Below are 18,004 nucleotides of genomic sequence, written 5' to 3' on the forward strand. Positions count from 1 at the left end.
AACACACCTCTTCTCCTTAGCCTTCCCTGAATAGGCTGTTTTTGTTTTGTTTGTTTGTCCCCCTTTGATAAGCGACCTTAGAGTTTCAGAGAAAAATAATACAAAACCAAATAATTTGATAATAAATACAAAGCTGCCTTCCTTGGCTAAAAAAACACTTTTTTATATTTTTTACATACATATTCTTCACGTCGCTACGTTTCTTGCGTAATGACGTCAGGTTACGTACAGGTATTGCTCCCGTCCATGATGGTGCCTCTCGTACGTCACTGGTCGAGCACAGCGGAACTGTTTCTACAACAATGCTCCTCACGGGAGTCTAAAGAAAGCCTGGAAGATGGCTGCTCAGGTGAGTTTTTCACGAGGATACTAAACCTACACACTGCTGATGGAAAATGCTCAGCACTGAGGTGGTGCATTGATGACCAGAGACTTTTTCACACGTCAAATGAGTCGGCAGAGACCTGTCGTGTGTGGTAGGAGCACTTGTCACTCACGAGTTGCGAAGCCGCCCGGAAGACGATGGAGATCCCTCAGTCTGGCCTTCGGCAGGAGGGTCCCCCCCTTATGAGCCTGGTCCTGCTCAAGGTTTCTTCCCTCCTAAAGGGGAGTTTTTCCTTGCCACTGTTTGGCTTGAGGCTTTTCTCCCACTAGGTGACTTTTTACCTGCCATTGTTTATGTAATAATTGCTCGGGGGTTTATGTTCATGTTCTGGGTATCTGGAAAGCGTCTAGAGACAACATCTGTTGTATTAGACGCTATACAAATAAAATTGAATTGAATTGAATTTGCTCCCGCCCTCTTCTCACCCTCTGTAGGGTTGCTGGTGGCCTGGGTTCCGGGTCCTTCCTTGTCGGCCTCTGGTCTCGCGGGTGGCGGGGTTGTGCCCCTCCTCCCCCACTATAGATACACTTCAGGTGGAGCATTGATAGGACTATTACACACACACACACACACACACACACACACACACACACACACACACACACACACACACACACACACACACACACACACACACACACACACACACACACACACACACACACACACACACACACACAGAGACATATACAAATATAGACATATACACTGGCCCGTTCACCTGCATGCTGGCTCTGTAGTTTTGGGGGTTAGTTAGTCGCGGTAGCTTAGGACATGGGACGGTTGCTGCTCGTGTTTCTGCCTGTTTCATGTCTGTTTTCTTTTTTTCTCTCTTGCAGATTTCCAGTGCTCGATGTGAGCCTCCATGTGTGTTCTCGCGTCCTGGATTAGTATGTATGTGTATATTATATGTGTATATATATATTAATAAAACAAATATATCTGACATATTAAAAAAAATATATCACATGTATTTTATATCAAAAATGCACATATATATGCTTTAGGTTCTTACCAGCATGGTATTAACCATTAATATGTGTGCAGACAAAAAAAAAAGAAGAAGAAGAAGAAGAAGAAAAATGTTCCTTTGGCTTGTTCGCAAAGATGAGAAAAATCCCGCTCACTTTTAATTTGTCATGAAAAAACACACATTTAATTTGAATGTAATGTTTTATTTAATTAATGACGGTGTAAAAATATATTCATTTTGATTTGATAATTTTATTTAAGAATGTGTTCAACAGCAAAGCAAATTAGAGGCTCTTTAAATAAATAAATAAACACATGAATAAACAAACAAATACATAAATAAATACACAAAAAAATACACAAATAAATAAAATGAAACAAGTAAAATAAGAGTTTAGACTGAATCATTCTTCATGTGACAGGCGTAGAGCAAATTAGCTGGAGGGGAGTAAAGTTGAGACCAGCTGGTCTGCTCTCAGTAGATGAGCTTTGATTTCCTGTCTGATCAGCTCCCAGGCTCCAGCACTGTGGCCCTGGACAAAACAAATATTACAATCATTATTACTACATGCATGAGGTGTTAAAACGTCTAGAAATACTGCATTTACCACATCAGAATGAATCTGATTGATAAATACTCACCATCTTCTTTAAGATGTGATTTGTCAGTCTCTTGAAGTACATGTGCAGCTTTGTGTTCTTCTTGTGGGCGGGGCTCCTTATCTACATGAATTACAGCAAGAAAAGTCTTTTAATTTATCCGTTTGACTTGTTTACATTTGAGTCAAGACTCAGAAGGTTTTATTAAATGTAATGAAACTCTTGAAAGGTAACTTACGCAGGAGTGAAGCTGATCTGCCTGTCTGTTCACAACGTTGAGAAAGTTCTCCAGCGTTCTCTCCTGCCATGATGAAGAGCTGTCATCCTCCTCAAACAGGGCACACACCTCCCTCAGGACCTGAACTGTGAACGCCACTTTATCCTCAGCCTGGAAGAGGGAGAATCAGATGAATACAGGAATACATCCGTGCTGATCTCTGCTCTCAGATCCTTGATGTCTTTTGTTGCATGTACAGTAAACAACAGGTGAGGATGACTTACTGATGCTGCGGAGGTCTGGTTGTACAGATGATGAGGGAAGGCCACGGTGTTCTCCTCAGCATCCTCAGTGGTGTTAGTGGAGTTATTCACCTGCATCACACACAAACACACCTCACATGTTCAGTATAGACACTCCATCACACCCACACTCTTCAACACAGACACACACCAGTGCTCTCACCATCATCTCCAGGAGATCCAGGGAGTTCTCACTGTAGTCTCTGAATTTATGATCGATCCATCTGCAGCTCAGAGAGGAGCCTGAACTGTACAGACACAGAAGCAGGAGAGCACAGAAAACCCTGGTGAGCATCTTGACACAGGTACAAATCTCCTTTGTATGAAGCAAACTCGGATGTCTGAAGGTGTTCAGGTGGAGCAGTCATTTAAAGGAGCATTCTTGTTTCATTTTCCTGACGCTTACCTTTGGGAAATAACGCGCCGGCTGCAACACTGTACAGGTGTGAAGTCCCAATTTTTAAGATACAGATTAAGACACAACCACAACATCTTTTTCATTTGAATAAATGTTTAAAAGAACACATTAAGTTAACGAAGAGGGCTCGTTCAATCCCACAGACATGTTCGGGTTTATTATATTTATTTTAATCATGTTTTTTCAGAATGTCGGATACTTTAACCTGTATGTGTAAGTTGTTTCATGCATATACATATATTTTGATAAATGATTAACTAAATACTGTCACCCGTTTCGTCCTGTGGACTTTAATCATTTACCTGCTGTGCCGTAAAAAGGAAGCTGAAAGAGAAAAAGAAAGCGCGCGTCTGCGGCCTGCGCTCTGACGCGCGTTCCCTCGAACCTGCAGCGACATTTCACTTCATTTCACCAGGAAAACCAGGGCTGGACGTGACATCAGGTGAGCCTCGAGGCACAATTTCTTTTTTAGTGGACGTTTGAGCACATTTCTTTTCATAATTTTACAAGCCCCAACATTTGTAAACATTTATGTTCACACACGTTTCTACCTGATAAAACTGAGTGGAAATCACCTGGACAACAGGACGAAACACCATTTTACTAATTCATATTTTATTCTATTTTATCCTAGAAAAGTGATCAGCCTGAGCTGGATTTTAGAATCTGGTTGTTATTATTTATTTGTTTTATTTGGAATGTTGTAATCTTTTTCTCAATATATTTCCATGTCCTTTCGATCATTAGCCTACTATTATTAGTTATCAATTGTCATTAAATTTGGAGGACGTTGCGCAACACAGAGTTAGAGGCCGACTTGAAACCTGACCATCTTAAGTCAGTATTAATTCCCTGTACACAAGTTATTTTCATTATTTATCTGTTTGTTTCTTGGAATAATACGTGAACAGAAGTTACTGTATCTTCGAGCTTCGACAGCATCAACAGGACACTCAAGGCTGAAAGTGTGCCATGGCAGATGGGGTTCAAAAACATTTTGAAGGACAAAAACAGTCAGAACAGAATACTTTTCTGTTGGGCTTTAAACAGAGAAAAAGTGTTTTAATCAATGAACAAAGAGCAAGAGAATGTGTGCAGAAAGTAACATGATGAACCTCAAAGAGCCACCGAGAGGAACAGGTGATGGTACTTGTAATGTTTGACTCAATAAGACAAATAACACTGATGATAAATTCAAGTAATGTTAAAAAGAAATATTTTAGACATTTTGAAGATTAATGAAATAAAATGTATCTGTATAATAGTTGTATATTGTTATTTTATCAGGAATAATAAAATGTAAATGATGTTTAAGAGGATGGTTTTCCTGATTGTATTAAAATAACAATTAATTCCACCCTAGTTCAGTTTATGTCAGGAATAATACACAACAAAGACTTTTCTGGTAGCTATGAGGGATATCATTTTATTATTAAATTAATATTCCGTTTTGTTTAATAAGAGTAGAAAATAATATGCTAGTCATATAAATAAACAGAAACCAAGTGAAAGATTGTATTATAAACAAGAATATGAGTTAATAGACCAAAAGCTGACATAAACAAATAAACAATTACATGAAGAAATCCTTCATGTGATAGACGTAGAGCAGGTTTTAGCTGGAAGGGAATAAAGTTGAGACCAGCTGCTCTGGTGCCAGTGGATGAGCTTTCATTTCCTGTCTGAGTTAAAACAGGCTGTGGCCCTCAAATATTAACTAAATAAATAAATACATGTATATCATCATCATTACTACAACTTATATTAGGTGTTAAAATGTCTGAAAGGAATTATCTCAATGAGAAATAGATCGAGATAATTTCGGTCCCATTGAAATCATTAATTTCAGACATTTTAAGACCGTAAATAAGTTGCAGTAATGGTGATAATATACATTATTCCAATAAATAAATTTAAACTATATATTAATCCAACTAAACATGTTATTCAAAAAAAGTGATAATGAATTAAAAAAACTTGTAGGGACTTCAGAGCGGATGGTCAGGGTTCCAGTCCGCCTCATTTATAAAAGAGTGCGTAGGATTCATACTAAAAGTGTACATGCGCTTAAAAGCCGAAAATGGCGTGCGCACAAAAAAATCCTGATTTATAAACCGTGTGCACGCACATCTGCCCGCAATGTTCGCTTTATAAATCACAGTCCAGCTGGAAGGTTGCGCACGTGAATTCACCTCATATCCCGCCCTCTACGCCCACTTCATACCATAAATGGGCAATGCAAAGTACTTGATGACTGTATTTGCGTTTAAATGAGCCTGATGATGAGCATGCGCAGCGGCTGCCTGCAGCCTGTTTCTGCTGTGCGCCGGGATGAAGGAGACATGTCGAGCCGGTGTTCTGCCTCGGCAGAAACAACTACCGTACGATCCCCGTTTCTTTTATCTCAGTTTCTTTTTTTTCAAAGGCTTTTTCCTGCCAGTCAGCTGAGGTGGCTTGGGCATCTGTACCGGATGCCTCCTGGACGCCTCCCTAGGGAGGTGTTCCAGGCATGTCCCACCGGGAGGAGACCCCGGGGAAGACCCAGGACACGCTGGAGAGACTATGTCTCTCGGCTGGCCTGGGAACGCCTCGGACTCCCCCCGGAAGAGCTGGAGGAGGTGTCTGGGGTGAGGGAAGTCTGGGCATCCCTGCTGAGGCTGCTGCCCCCGCGACCCGGTAACGGATAAAGCGGGAGAAGATGAGTGAGTGAGTGAGCTTTTTCCTGCAAATAGACGATTTAACAGCAGGAAGTCAGAATGTGCTTCCACATAGATCTATGTGTACGACGCTTCGGCGGAAGAAAAAAAAAAAAGTAAAATCAGGTTTCCACATAGATATTGGCAGGTAGGAGGATTTGACAGATGAAAATACCCCGTCAGATCACGCTCGAGATCACGCTCATGAGAGAAGTATGTCATTTCATCCTACGGGTAGGACGATTCGCGGAGGTAGGACAACTCGGCAGAACACCGGCTTGGGTGTACATGGATCTATAAGTCTGATATGTGATGACATTAAGAGTATGACATGAATCTGGCTTCATTTCACCACCTCACCGCCTGAGTCGCCAGTTCCCCATATCTTCAAAATGTTCGTGTGCTAGGGTCAAGGTTGGCGTAAAGATACGCACATTTTTCCATTTGTTTTTTTAAATCCCAACCTTTGTGTAGAAGGTGGCGTGCGCATCTTTTAAGCCCTGTTTTGTGCGCACACAAGCTTTATACATGAGGCCCCATTGTCACACACAAAATTACTACCACCCGTGACATTCCCATCTCACAAAGAGCCTATCGTACCTCTCCTGCCATGAAAACAGAAATTCACCGTCAGGTGGAAAAGCTTAAAGCTCACGATCAGATTGAGGACAGCGCAAGCCCCTGGACTAGTCCGGTAGTTATGGTGAAGAAGAAAGATGGTACGTACAGATTTTGTGTCGATTTCAGAAAGCGGAACTCAGTTACCATCACTGATGCGCATCCTCTCCCTAGAGTCGATGATAGTTTGGATGCACTGTCTGGCTCTCAGTTTTTCTCTACCATGGACATGTCAAGTGGATACTGGCAGGTTGAACTAGATCCTGCAGACCGACCCAAAACAGCATTTACAACAGGTGATGGTCTCTACCAATTCAAAGTGATGCCCATGGGTCTGAAAAACTCCCCAACTTTTCAGAGACTAATGGAGCTCGTCCTGAGAGGTCTCCATTGGACAACGTGTGTCATTTATCTCGATGAAATAATCTGTATGGGTAGCAACTTTGATGATCACCTTCAAAATCTGACAGACATTTTCACACGGTTCAGACAAGCAGGTTTGAAGCTGAACCCAAAGAAATGTGAGTTTTGCAAATCTGCAGTCAAGTATATGGGCCATATTGTTTCACGTGATGGACAGGACTGGCACTGGACCCAGTCAACTGCCAACGCATAATGCCCAGCATTTCTGGGATTGTGCTCTTATTACAGACGTTTTGTGCACAAGTATGCCTCCATTGCTCATCCTCTTCACAGATTCACTCAAAAACAGGTGTCATTCGAATGGACAGAAGAGTGCTCCGTTGTATTTCAGACATTAAAGGATGCACTCATCTCCCCCCCTATAATGGCTTTTCCCAACTTTGCTCAGCCATTTTTCCTGAGTACGGATGCATCTAACTATGCAGTTGGCGCAGTTCTCTCTCAGGTTCAAAAGGGACAAAAAAGGGTTATAGTGTATGCAAGTCATGTTCTGACCCGCTCAGAGAAAAAGTGGGTACATATGACAAAGAACAGACACTATTTGAGTTGTAATCCATTCACAATCATCACTGACCACTGCCCACTTCTCAGTCTAAGGAAACTGGATGTCACACATGACCCTACAGGATGACGAGGTCGTTGGGCTTTGGAGTTCAGTGGACAATAATACACAAGGATGGAAAGAAACACACAAATGCGGACGCTATGTCACGGATCCCTCCTCACAGGGGGACCCAGCGGTCCTAAAAGACACACCTTCTCTACGGGAAGACTGTGCTTCTCCTGTTGGACTGGAAACGCCTTCTTCACTTCCAGCGCTGCAGGACATGCCAACACAGCCGCCATCTATGGTAAGCACAACAACTCAGGTTTGTGTATCGCAAGACTCTCCCCAGGTATACGGCGTTATCTGGTTCACTTCCCTTACATAACAGACTACCTGAGACTGGACAGGTTGTTGCCCCTGCCTGTCCCTCTGTTCCCCTGCTAAGGAGACCATCAGGTCGGGTCTCTCGTGTCCTGCCACAACACAACCAACAATCTGTTGCTGCTCCAGCAGTATCTGGTGAGACGCGTGGCTCCTCTACAACTCGTTTGGGACGGTTGTTCGCAGACCACAGTGGCTTTTCTCCTACTCATGACCCAAAAAAGGATCAATTTAATCAAGTAAGGCTTAACTCTACACCAGCCTTACACTAACATAAAAGGACAGACAATTTAACAGAACAAAAAAAAGGACAGAACAGGAGGAGCATTCCCCGTTCAGATGTATGATTTGTGTATAGCCATATAGAACATTTGGACCATTGCCTGCTCACGCTTGTGATGCTCCAGAGTGGTAGTGCACCATGTACCGTCCTTTATTGGTGAAACTCTTGGCGTGCAGCTATCCAACTGCAGGCTTTCATTAGCCATCTGCTGCTCCCCGTTTGACAAAAACTGAACATTGAAACTGGGGGGATTATTGCCTTTTAGCCATGTCCCACAAACAACCCCACCACCTTTACCATCAAAAAGAAAAACATCTGCAATGGGATCAGTAAACAGTCCCATATTGGGCTATGGCACTTTTCCCCAGGTGCTTTGGCCATGTGAAGTTCATGCCAACCACCAACCTTCTGCAAGTCAAAGCAACATCCATGCTCTGACTGCACACCTATTCTGCCACCCTCAGGATATGGCATGCAATGCCAGACTTTCAGGACAGCATTGTGTGGGGAGGAAGTGTAACCTACAATTCTAATTTGCATTGTTAATTACCTCAGCATTTTGTCACTGCTAGTTTCAGCTAGTCTGTTGACCAAAGACTGGTCACAGGTGTGATGATCAAGAGTGCCAACTTGTAGCTAGGAGTCCTCTCCAGACCCACTTGTTATAGGGCCAGCTTAGGTGGAATTGGCCTACGACGCAGCTTTACCCAGTAGGTCCCAATACAGTCCAGTGACTTGTAGACAGACCTTGCCCAGTTCCTCCTTGGTCCCCCATTTCTGTACCTTTATTATAAATAAGCATTTCCCAAAGCGATGTACTAGTCAAAATCTTTATTGACCAAAGCTGATTCAGCATCTTTTATGCAAAACTAGCAGAGGACACATTTCTGCCAGCCTTGAGACACCTTAACATTTCCTGCAGAAGTCTAAGAGGCTGCTTGGAAGACCTTTTTCTGCTGCACAGAACCATTGTCGTCAGAAGCATGCTCTGTCAAGTAGTGGATGGCCTGAGAGTAGTCTTTTCCCTTCTCATGGTGCTGGCTGAAGGTAGTCTGGGTGCCAGGAGGGTACAGGCCATACAGGAGTTTGTCGTCAAAGTATGGATAGGGGTAAGCCGAGAAACCACCCACACCAAACTGGGGAACCACCACACTTGTGAATCCCTGCTGCCCTTGCCCCAGTTGGTCAGCCGGATAGCCAAATTCTTCCGTCTGCCGCTGGAAGTTGCCAAGTTCAGCTTCCTTCATAATACTGGAAGCTTCCCCTGCCTGGAAGCTAGGTTGAGGTGGTGGTAGAGGGGCTGAGAGGAGAACGTCACTGGCACCCATGGTCTGGGCATCATCTGCTGCTTCGGTCAAGGTTTGGGGAGGAACGGCCCACTGGGTTTCTGTGGAGAAACAAGTCAGGATACACTACCCAACCACAAGACTAGTACCATGCATCTACAGACTTATTTGGTAGAAGAGACTGACCTCCAGCTGGTCCTGAGCCAACAGCTCCTGCTTGAAAGGGCAAAGCCGAACCAGAGTCAACATAGCCAGGCTGAAGGTGCACAACTGACCCAGGATTGACAGCGCCAGTCTGAAGGGGCACAGCTAACCCAGGACTGACAGCGCCAGTCTGAAAGGGCATAGCATAGCCAGTACTGACAGCTCCTGTCTGAGGGGGCATAGCAGACCCAGAACTAACATAGTATCCCACAGCAGGTGCAGCTGAGCCCAGGCTGCTCACTACAGGACTTGTGTAGCCAACAAGCTGAGGGGGATTAGGATCTTGGACAAGTACTGGGGCAGAGACCAGTCTAGGAGCACTGTGCAGTACTGGTGCTGAATGACCTGTGGATGCTCCCTGGTAAGAGGCAAAATTACCACCAACACTGCCCCCACTCTGTTGGTGAGATTTTGATCCTGAGGACAGAAAAAAGATGATTTAAGCTGCGTGTGATACAACTTCACGTGTCTTCAGCAGATCATAGCCTACCTTTCAAATGCATCCCACATGACTCCACAATCAACAATGCACAGAGGGAAACCCTGAAATGATTAAAAACAAGAACACAACCACATCAGAAAATTCTAGAACTTGCTGGAAACAGTTGCTTCAAACCAAGACTGGACCAAACCTCAGAAAGATGCCTGAAATCTTCATAGTGAAAGTCAGACATAAAGCAGGCAGCATGGCTGACAGTTTTTAAATGTTGCCAGAGACCAGTTCTGACCAATAGCCGCTTAACGGGCTAATGACACACAGCTGCTGTTGTCTGACTCCCAGGAACCGTTCACACCTCAGTTGATGCTCCAACTGACTAAGTTAACATGGACCACAATACTCCAATCATAATCAGATCGAGGAAAGACTCGGATTAAGAAACTTTCATGTAAATAGCAGCTTTAAACTAATTACGTTTCTTGGCTGTAAGGTATTGCCCCCACCCTCTGGAACTGTCTCCCCCTGGAAATCCGCCACTCCCCCACTCTCCACAGTTTCAAAGCACACCTCAAAACACATCTCTTCTACTTGGCCTTCCCTGAATAGGCTAAGGTCCCCTCCCTGTTTTTGTTTGTTTGTCCCCCTTTGTTAAGCGACCTTGGGTATCATGAAAGGCGCTATATAGGTACAAGTTATTATTATTATTATTATTATTATTATTATTATTATTATTATTATTATTATTATTTTTTTTTTTTAAATATTTTTTTTATCCCCAATTTTTTACCCATTTCATCACCCAGTGCTCATACCTAGACAATCCTTGGCATTGTTCCCCTCTGCCAACCCAAGGAGGGCCCTACACTGAGCTCAGGTCTCCTTCTTATCCTGAGGAGTGACGGACCGCTTCTTTTCACCAGACAGGATGAGGATTCTCCGGCCGAACGTAGCGCGTGGAAGGATCACGTTATTCCGGCCGGATCCTCCCCACCCCATCTGGCGCCCCGGTTGGCCAGAGGGGGCATGTATAGCCCAGGACTGTTGCATGTTTTTGTGAGGGTAGCTCACATTGCTACCCAAGGGAACACGGGGAGAACATGCAAACTCCACACAGAAAGATCCTTTCGCCAACCCCACCCAGGGCGTGGGCACTGAAGTCATGGGAGAACTAACACGCACTTCAGCGCCCACAGCGTCCCCGGCGGGAATCGAACCCAGGACCTTCTTGCTGTGAGACGGCCGCACTACCTGCTGCGCCACCGTGCCCCCTTTATTATTATTATTAACATTCTCTTATGTTAGATCACTTATTTATGGATCTACATCACCATGGTCAGCTTTGTGAACTCTTTTAGAAAGAAAGCCTGTAACTTTAGAGATGTGTTGTGCTAGCATAAAAGGACAGACATTTTAATGTAGGACAAACAAAAAAGGACAGAGAACAGGAAGAGCATTCCCCGTTCAGATGTATGATTTGTGTATAGGCATATAGAACATTTGAACCATTACCTGCTCACGCTTGTGATGCTCCAGTGTGGTAATACACCATATACCGTCCTTTAATGGTGAAAGACAAACATTTTCAATTGGATCAGTCCCATATTGGGCTATGGCACTTTCCCCAGGAGTCTTGGCCATGTGAAGTTCATTCCAACCAGCAATCTTCTGCAAGTCATTCAAGTCCAAGCCTAAGCAACATCCATGCTTAGACTGCACAGATATGCTGCCACCCTCAGGATATGGCATGCAACGTCAGACTTTCAGGACACACATTGGTGTGTGGGGAGGAAGTGTAACGGACAATTCTAGTTTGCATTGGTAATTTTAGTTTACCTCAGCATTTTGTCACTGCTAGTTTCAGCTAGTCTGTTAACCAAAGACTGGTCACAGGTGTGATGACCAACATATCTGTATAACAAGTCTGCAAATACCCAATTACAACAATCATCAATCAAATTACTGTAAGAGATTGGAGTGTTAAGTGGAAACTTCCTTGTTTTGCTTCAAATGTACTTTCTCTTATTCTCACAGGTGTTTATTATTATTATTATTGTTGTTGTTGTTGTTGTTGTTGTTGTTGTTGTTATTATTATTAATGTTGTTGTTATTATTGCACATTGAGTAAGTTAGTAATATCCTATTATATTTTCTGTTGAGCTGTTTAATTTATTTATTTTGTTTGCGTTTTGAGGTGAGAACTTTTGATTCTGTGAAAATGTCAGTTTTATTCCTCTTCAAAATTTAAAGAAAAAAATATTAAGTTAGTTGTTTCATTTATTGATATAAAGAGGATTGTTCTTATCCTTGCATTATTATTTTTTTATATAACTTATCTTGCTGGAGTGGTTCAACTTAAAATGTTTAATTCTAATATGATTAATATTAATATGATACATGGTTCTTTTGAATACAGCCTGTTTTGCTCATGATGTGTAATACAAACACACGTGTGTGTGTGTGTGTGTGTGTGTGTGTGTGTGTGTGTGTGTGTGTGTGTGTGTGTGTGTGTGTGCGTGCGTGTTTGTATGCGTGTATGCATATATATATATATATATATATATGGAGAGAGAGAGAAAGCTCCATTTTCTGAACAGAAGTTTATAAACGCATGCACGGGTTCAAATTTTGTCAAATCATCAAGAGAAATTAGCTTTTTTTTATTTAGAATGTTTTAAGCCAGAGTTTTAGAGAAAATTAATAGAAAACCGAATAATTTGATAATAAATACAAAGCTGCCTTCCTTGACTAAAAAAACGCTTTTTTATATTTTGTACATCTCTATGTCGCTACGTTTCTTGCGTAATGACGTTAGGTCACGTACAGGCATAGACATGTACACGTAGACGCCCCATCGAGCGCTGAGCCGTACGTCAACGTCGCCGCCATATTGGATGTGGCAAGACTGCGCTGTAAACTAATACAAGTAAATTGACTTATTTTCATGAAGCGCCTTTCTACAAAGAAAGAAAAGTTTTACGTCTCATTTATTCATTCACACACGCACTAATATACCTGGGAAACAGTTAGGCACCAAATATAATATATTTAATTTTCTCAGACGGCAAAAATAAGAACTTTATTGATCCCACATAGGAGTAATTCATGTTATATCAGCTATAGAGAACAAGGTAGTGCCGAAAAACAATATATATCCCCCCTCACAACAGACACATATTTTTTCATCAACAAAACAAATTAAAAAAATTTCAAATAACAAAATAACATATTTGAACCATTTTTTAGACATAAAAATAACAATAACAATAAAATGTAATGTAATGTATAAAAATGTAAAATATTCTTTGTTGATGATAAAATATGTTTCTCTATTTTTATTATTTTTGTGAGGGGGGATATATATTGTTTTTTGGCACTACCTTGTTCTCTATAGCTGATATCGGAATTACTCCTATGTGGGATCAAGTTCTTATTTTTGCCGTCTGAGAAAATTAAATATATGTGGTGCCAAACTGTTTCCTACGGAAGAGTATTAGGGCCATGCAAGAGAAAAAAAATTTGAGAGTGGAAACTTTTTTCCTCAGCATTTCAACTTGCCTGGCCCAATACTCTTCCGTAGTTCCTTCTTCGAAATAGACACAGTTGTTTGCACAATCACTTTAAAGTCCTTATACTGATAATTCCATGCTGATGTGCCAAAAGGTGAAGTATTTCCTTATTTGTGAAACCGATACCAAAATATAACTTCACAAGATGCTCAATATTCCTCATTTTAACACAGGGAGAAGACTGCTCAGAGTTCTCATAAATTACGACTTTATTCTCGTAATATTACGACTTTATTCTCGTAATATTACAACTTTATTCTCGTAATTTTACGACTTTATTCTCGTAATATTACGGCTTTATTCTCGGAATTTTACAACTTTATTCTTGTAATATTACGACTTTATTCTCGTAATATTACGACTTTATTCTCGTAATTTTACGACTTTATTCTCGTAATTTCCATTTTTTTTTTGTCTTAGTTTGGCCCTAATACTCCGTCGTAGTTTCCCAAGTATATTAGTGCGTGTGTGCATGAATAAATGAGACGTAAAACATACATTTCTTTGTAGAAAGGCCCTTTATGAAAATAAGTCAATTTACTTGTATTAGTTAACAGCGCAGTCTTGCCACATCCAATATGGCGGCGACGTTGACGTATCGCAGCAGCTCCATGGGGCGTCTACGTGTACATGTCTACGTTGCTCCCGCCCATGATGGCGCCTCTTGTACGTCACTGGTCGAGCAGTTGCCCTGTCAGCGGAACTGTTTCTACAACAATCCTCCTCACGGGAGTCTAAAGAAAGCCTGGAAGATGGCTGCTCGGGTGAGTTTTTCACAGGGATACTAAACCTACACACTGCTGATGGAAAATGCTCAGCACTGAGGTGGTGCATTGATGACCAGATACTTTTTCACACGTCAAATGAGACCTGAGACCTGTCGTGTGTGGTAGGAGCACTTGTCACTCACGAGTTGCGAAGCCGCCCGGAAGACGATGGAGATCTCATGACCAGCCTCACTAGCTGTCCACTTAATCATTCTCTCAAATGTTTTGGTCCGGTTTAGCTGACCAGTCTCACTAGCTGTTCACTTAATCACCCTAGCCGTGGCCTCCGTATCACTGCGATGTTTTGCTGAGGACTGTGAATGTAGTAGTTAAAGACGTGTGTTTTGAAAATGGGAGGAGGAAGTGTCGAGACTAAATCAACAAAATTGAAAGAGAAGAGTCATAAAACCTAGCAGAAATGTTGAAGCTTGCTCATGCCACGAACCGGCAGCAGTGTAAATAAACCTTACTTGTTTGAGCTGCCAGTCCAAAACATCTAACATCAAAACATCAAACCTTCGTGAAAAACTTTGTGTTTTCATTAAGGTTTGTGCTCTCGGTGGTTTTTGAGATTTCTTCTTGTCTTGTTTATTTCGTCATAAAGTCATTGAAAAGTATTTGACAAAAAGATGACATTGATATTTGATATTACCATTTAGAGCTGCAGCTGTCGAATATTTTAGTAATCGAGTATTCTACTGAAAATTCCATCGATTAATTGAGTAATCGGATAAAACCTATTTTTGTTTAGTTAAAGAGCAATCATAAACATACATAATATGTTAGATGTTAATTGACATTACTAAGACTAAATTATATAATACAGTAGGTTCATGGCTGTGCATTTAAAAACCCTGAACTTACATCAGTTAACCAAGTTCACTGCCTTCACTCAAAAAACTAAGGATCTTACCAAGAAATGTTCTTATTTCTAACCTAAAAATGCCATTACACCTGATAACACATCACTTAAAAGATTAGGTGTTTTTTTAAACGTAGTCCGGGCGAAATACCTGCTTTGAGCTGGCAAAATTAAACGATTCCTCGAGGCAGAGAAAATTCCTCGATCATTTTTTGTAATCGAATTACTCAAATTATTCGAGGAATCGTTTCAGCCCTATTACCATTTCAAAGGAGTTTATTGCTTTATGACAATGGATATGAATCAAATAATCTGTCAATCAAATTAACATTTATGATCAGAATGACAGAAACATATTTATTATCTGAGGCACCTGGTCCATCCGGATCATACAGCAATGTGAGCCTGTGGTAATGACAGTTGGTGGGTTTGAATTGTTATGTCTTGTCAGGTCAATAATGTACTGCATTTCATGTCTAGTAAGGTTTTAGAGAAGGCTTTTTTTTTTAAATCAACATTGAAGAATTTGAGGTTTCAGGCGAGATTTAAAAAAAAAAAAAAGAAATTGCTTCCACTTGTTTATATAAATGATGCACTACTGTGCAACAGTCTTAGTCACCCCTAGTCTTGTTGTTTTGTCATCACTGTAATGAACCAGATAGACCAGGTGCCAAAACCAAAGCCAATGGAGTCTCACTGTAATTATTACTGCAAACAAATATATTGAAACTGGATTTTGGCAGCACAAACTCAGTTTTTATTCTTGTGGGTGAACCAGTGCTCCTATCTGATAAGCTGTAATTTAATTAAATGTAATTATTAATGAATGTATTAATGTAATGAAGCACTTTCCAGACAGATTTGGTTGAATGTGAAAACAGATCCCTGCTTGTCCTCTCTCTTGATTCTCAGGGAAGCGTTGCATCTTGTGATGAACACCCCCCATGAATAGTTCTATACTTATCTTTATTCTCTTTGTTTGTGTATTCATTTATTTTGTAGCATCCCTAGGATAGTCTCTTTTGCTTGAGTGCTGGGTTCTCAGCGACAGCTTTCTATTGCATGAAAACAAGCCCAGACCTTTTGCCTTCTTAATTCATAACATGAACAAATAGCAAAGCAATAGTTTACACTTTGGCTGCTGGATTATGCTGTTTTACTCTTGGTAAAGATAGGAGTTGTTTGTATACGTATTGTATTGTATTTATATATAGTTTGTATTAGGGCTGTTCGATTTTGCCCAAAAATAAAATCTCGATTTTTTTTCTCTCAAAATCCGATTTTCGATTACGATTACGATTATTTTGTGAATTGACAAAAGGCAAAATGATTTCAAATATGCTGTTTTTTTATTGAACATTTGCCCCATTGGGCTTTAAGTGCAAACTTTGCTCTTATTAAACCAAAAATGAATGAATAAAGTGCAAAACTCTGTAAAATAAGTTGAAAAAAAGTTTAAAAAAATATAATAAAATATAAAGTTTTATCTCTGAAAAAAAAAATCAGCAAATCAGCACTTGCAAACATACAGTAAGTTATATTTCCAATTAAATAAAACAAGACATTTTCTAATTAAACTAAACTGGGTCTTTGCATGCTAAATAATAATGCAACCCATGAAGGAGGTAGAGGTGGGTAATGTCAGTCATTACATTTGCAAGTTTTTTGCAAGGAACACGAGCCGGTCTACCGCATCTGGTTTGAGGGATGCCCGGTGGCATGTTACAACGCCCCCTCCTACACTAAAGAGCCTCTCCGATGGGGCACTTGTCGCAGGTATTGAGAGGTATTTCCATCAATCATTAATATGGTATCAATCATTAATATGTGTGCAGACAAGGTTAAAAAAAATAAATAAATAAAAAAAAAAAAAGTGAAAAATCGATTTTACGATTTTCATGTTTTAACATCGTTCTAATTACATAATCGCGATTACGATTTAAAATCGATTAATCGAACAGCCCTAGTGCGGTACTTTCGGAGTATGCAGTGCTGGAATCCCTTATACAGGCTGTTCGATCCCCACGTGTCCGATGTCAGAGCTTGGTCCACATTGCTGGCAGTAAGTTGGGGTTGTTTCCAGTGACAGTTGGACTCCACAAGGCTGCCCGTTACCGATTCTGTTCATTATTTAGAGTGTGAAAATGCACCGTGCCATGATAGTGAACTTTTGATTATGCATGAGTAAAAACTGCTTCTGCACTGCTGTGATTGTATTTTTTTTTCTATGTTGTCTTTTCAGATTTTGAAAGCAGTTAAATGTCCCACAGAAGCACTGTCATTGACCAACTGTGCTGTAGTCAGTGACAAGGAGCAACACGAACCGTGAGTGGGATTTCCTCTAACGAGAGTTTGCATAGCCTCAGCAACGACTTCATGGTCACTGTCGCATGAAATGAATGACTGATACGAATATATTGGGTATAGTATGATAACAGTTAGCTATGCACCTGGAAGCAGAAAAGCATTTGAGGAGACGGGTCAAGCTATCAGGCCAAAATCAAGACTATTGCCCAACCAGCAGTGACACACTGGGATAAACATACATACCCCTCAGTGTATGTATAATGCTGCTCTCACTACCTTTTTGTTTACACCACTGAACACTGAATATTGTCTAATGCAGGGGTCGGCAACCCAAAATGTTAAAAGAGCCATATTGGACCAAAAACACAAAAAACAAATATTCCTGGAGCCGCAAAAAATGAAAAGTCTTGTATCAGCCTTAGAATGAAGACAACACATGCTGCATGTTTCTATATTAGTTACAACTGGGGGAAGATTTTTTTTTCATTATGCACTTATGCAAAAGTCAAAATTTCTAGATAAAAGTCTAAATGTCGAGAAAAAAGTCAAAATGGGGATGAAAAAGTCAAAATTTTGAGAAAAAAGTCGAAATGTCAAGGAAAAAGTCAAAATTTCAAGAAAAAAGTCAAAATTTCAAGAAAAAAGTCAAAATTTTGAGAAAAAAGTCTAAATTTCGAGAAAAAAATCAAAATGGCGAGATTAAAAAGGAAAGGAAAAAGGAAGAAAAAAAA

General features: G+C 40.8%; 2 protein-coding genes across 3 annotated transcripts in view; one reads left to right on the forward strand and one right to left on the reverse strand.

The window, feature by feature from the left end:
- Window positions 1–1,791: 1,791 nt before the first annotated feature.
- LOC133419213 (interferon a3-like) lies at window positions 1,792–2,771 on the reverse strand. The gene is made up of 5 exons (XM_061708251.1): window positions 2,640–2,771; window positions 2,459–2,548; window positions 2,196–2,345; window positions 2,000–2,080; window positions 1,792–1,890 (listed from the first exon to the last, which is right to left on the reverse strand). The coding sequence occupies exons 1-5, from the start codon at window positions 2,769–2,771 to the stop codon at window positions 1,792–1,794; spliced, it is 552 nt and encodes a 183-aa protein (XP_061564235.1).
- Window positions 2,772–14,017: 11,246 nt separating this feature from the next.
- Window positions 14,018–18,004, forward strand: part of LOC133418802 (vesicle-fusing ATPase-like) — a 47,200-nt gene continuing 43,213 nt past the window's right edge. For both annotated transcript variants that reach the window (XM_061707647.1, XM_061707648.1), the window contains exons 1-2: window positions 14,018–14,101; window positions 17,209–17,291. In XM_061707647.1, coding sequence (XP_061563631.1) covers window positions 14,090–14,101; window positions 17,209–17,291 — 95 coding nt within the window. In that variant the 5' untranslated portion in view covers window positions 14,018–14,089. The remainder of the gene's footprint in view (window positions 14,102–17,208; window positions 17,292–18,004) is intronic.

The sequence above is a fragment of the Cololabis saira genome, chromosome 19 (assembly GCF_033807715.1).
Source record: "Cololabis saira isolate AMF1-May2022 chromosome 19, fColSai1.1, whole genome shotgun sequence".
Classification (NCBI taxonomy): domain Eukaryota; kingdom Metazoa; phylum Chordata; class Actinopteri; order Beloniformes; family Belonidae; genus Cololabis; species Cololabis saira.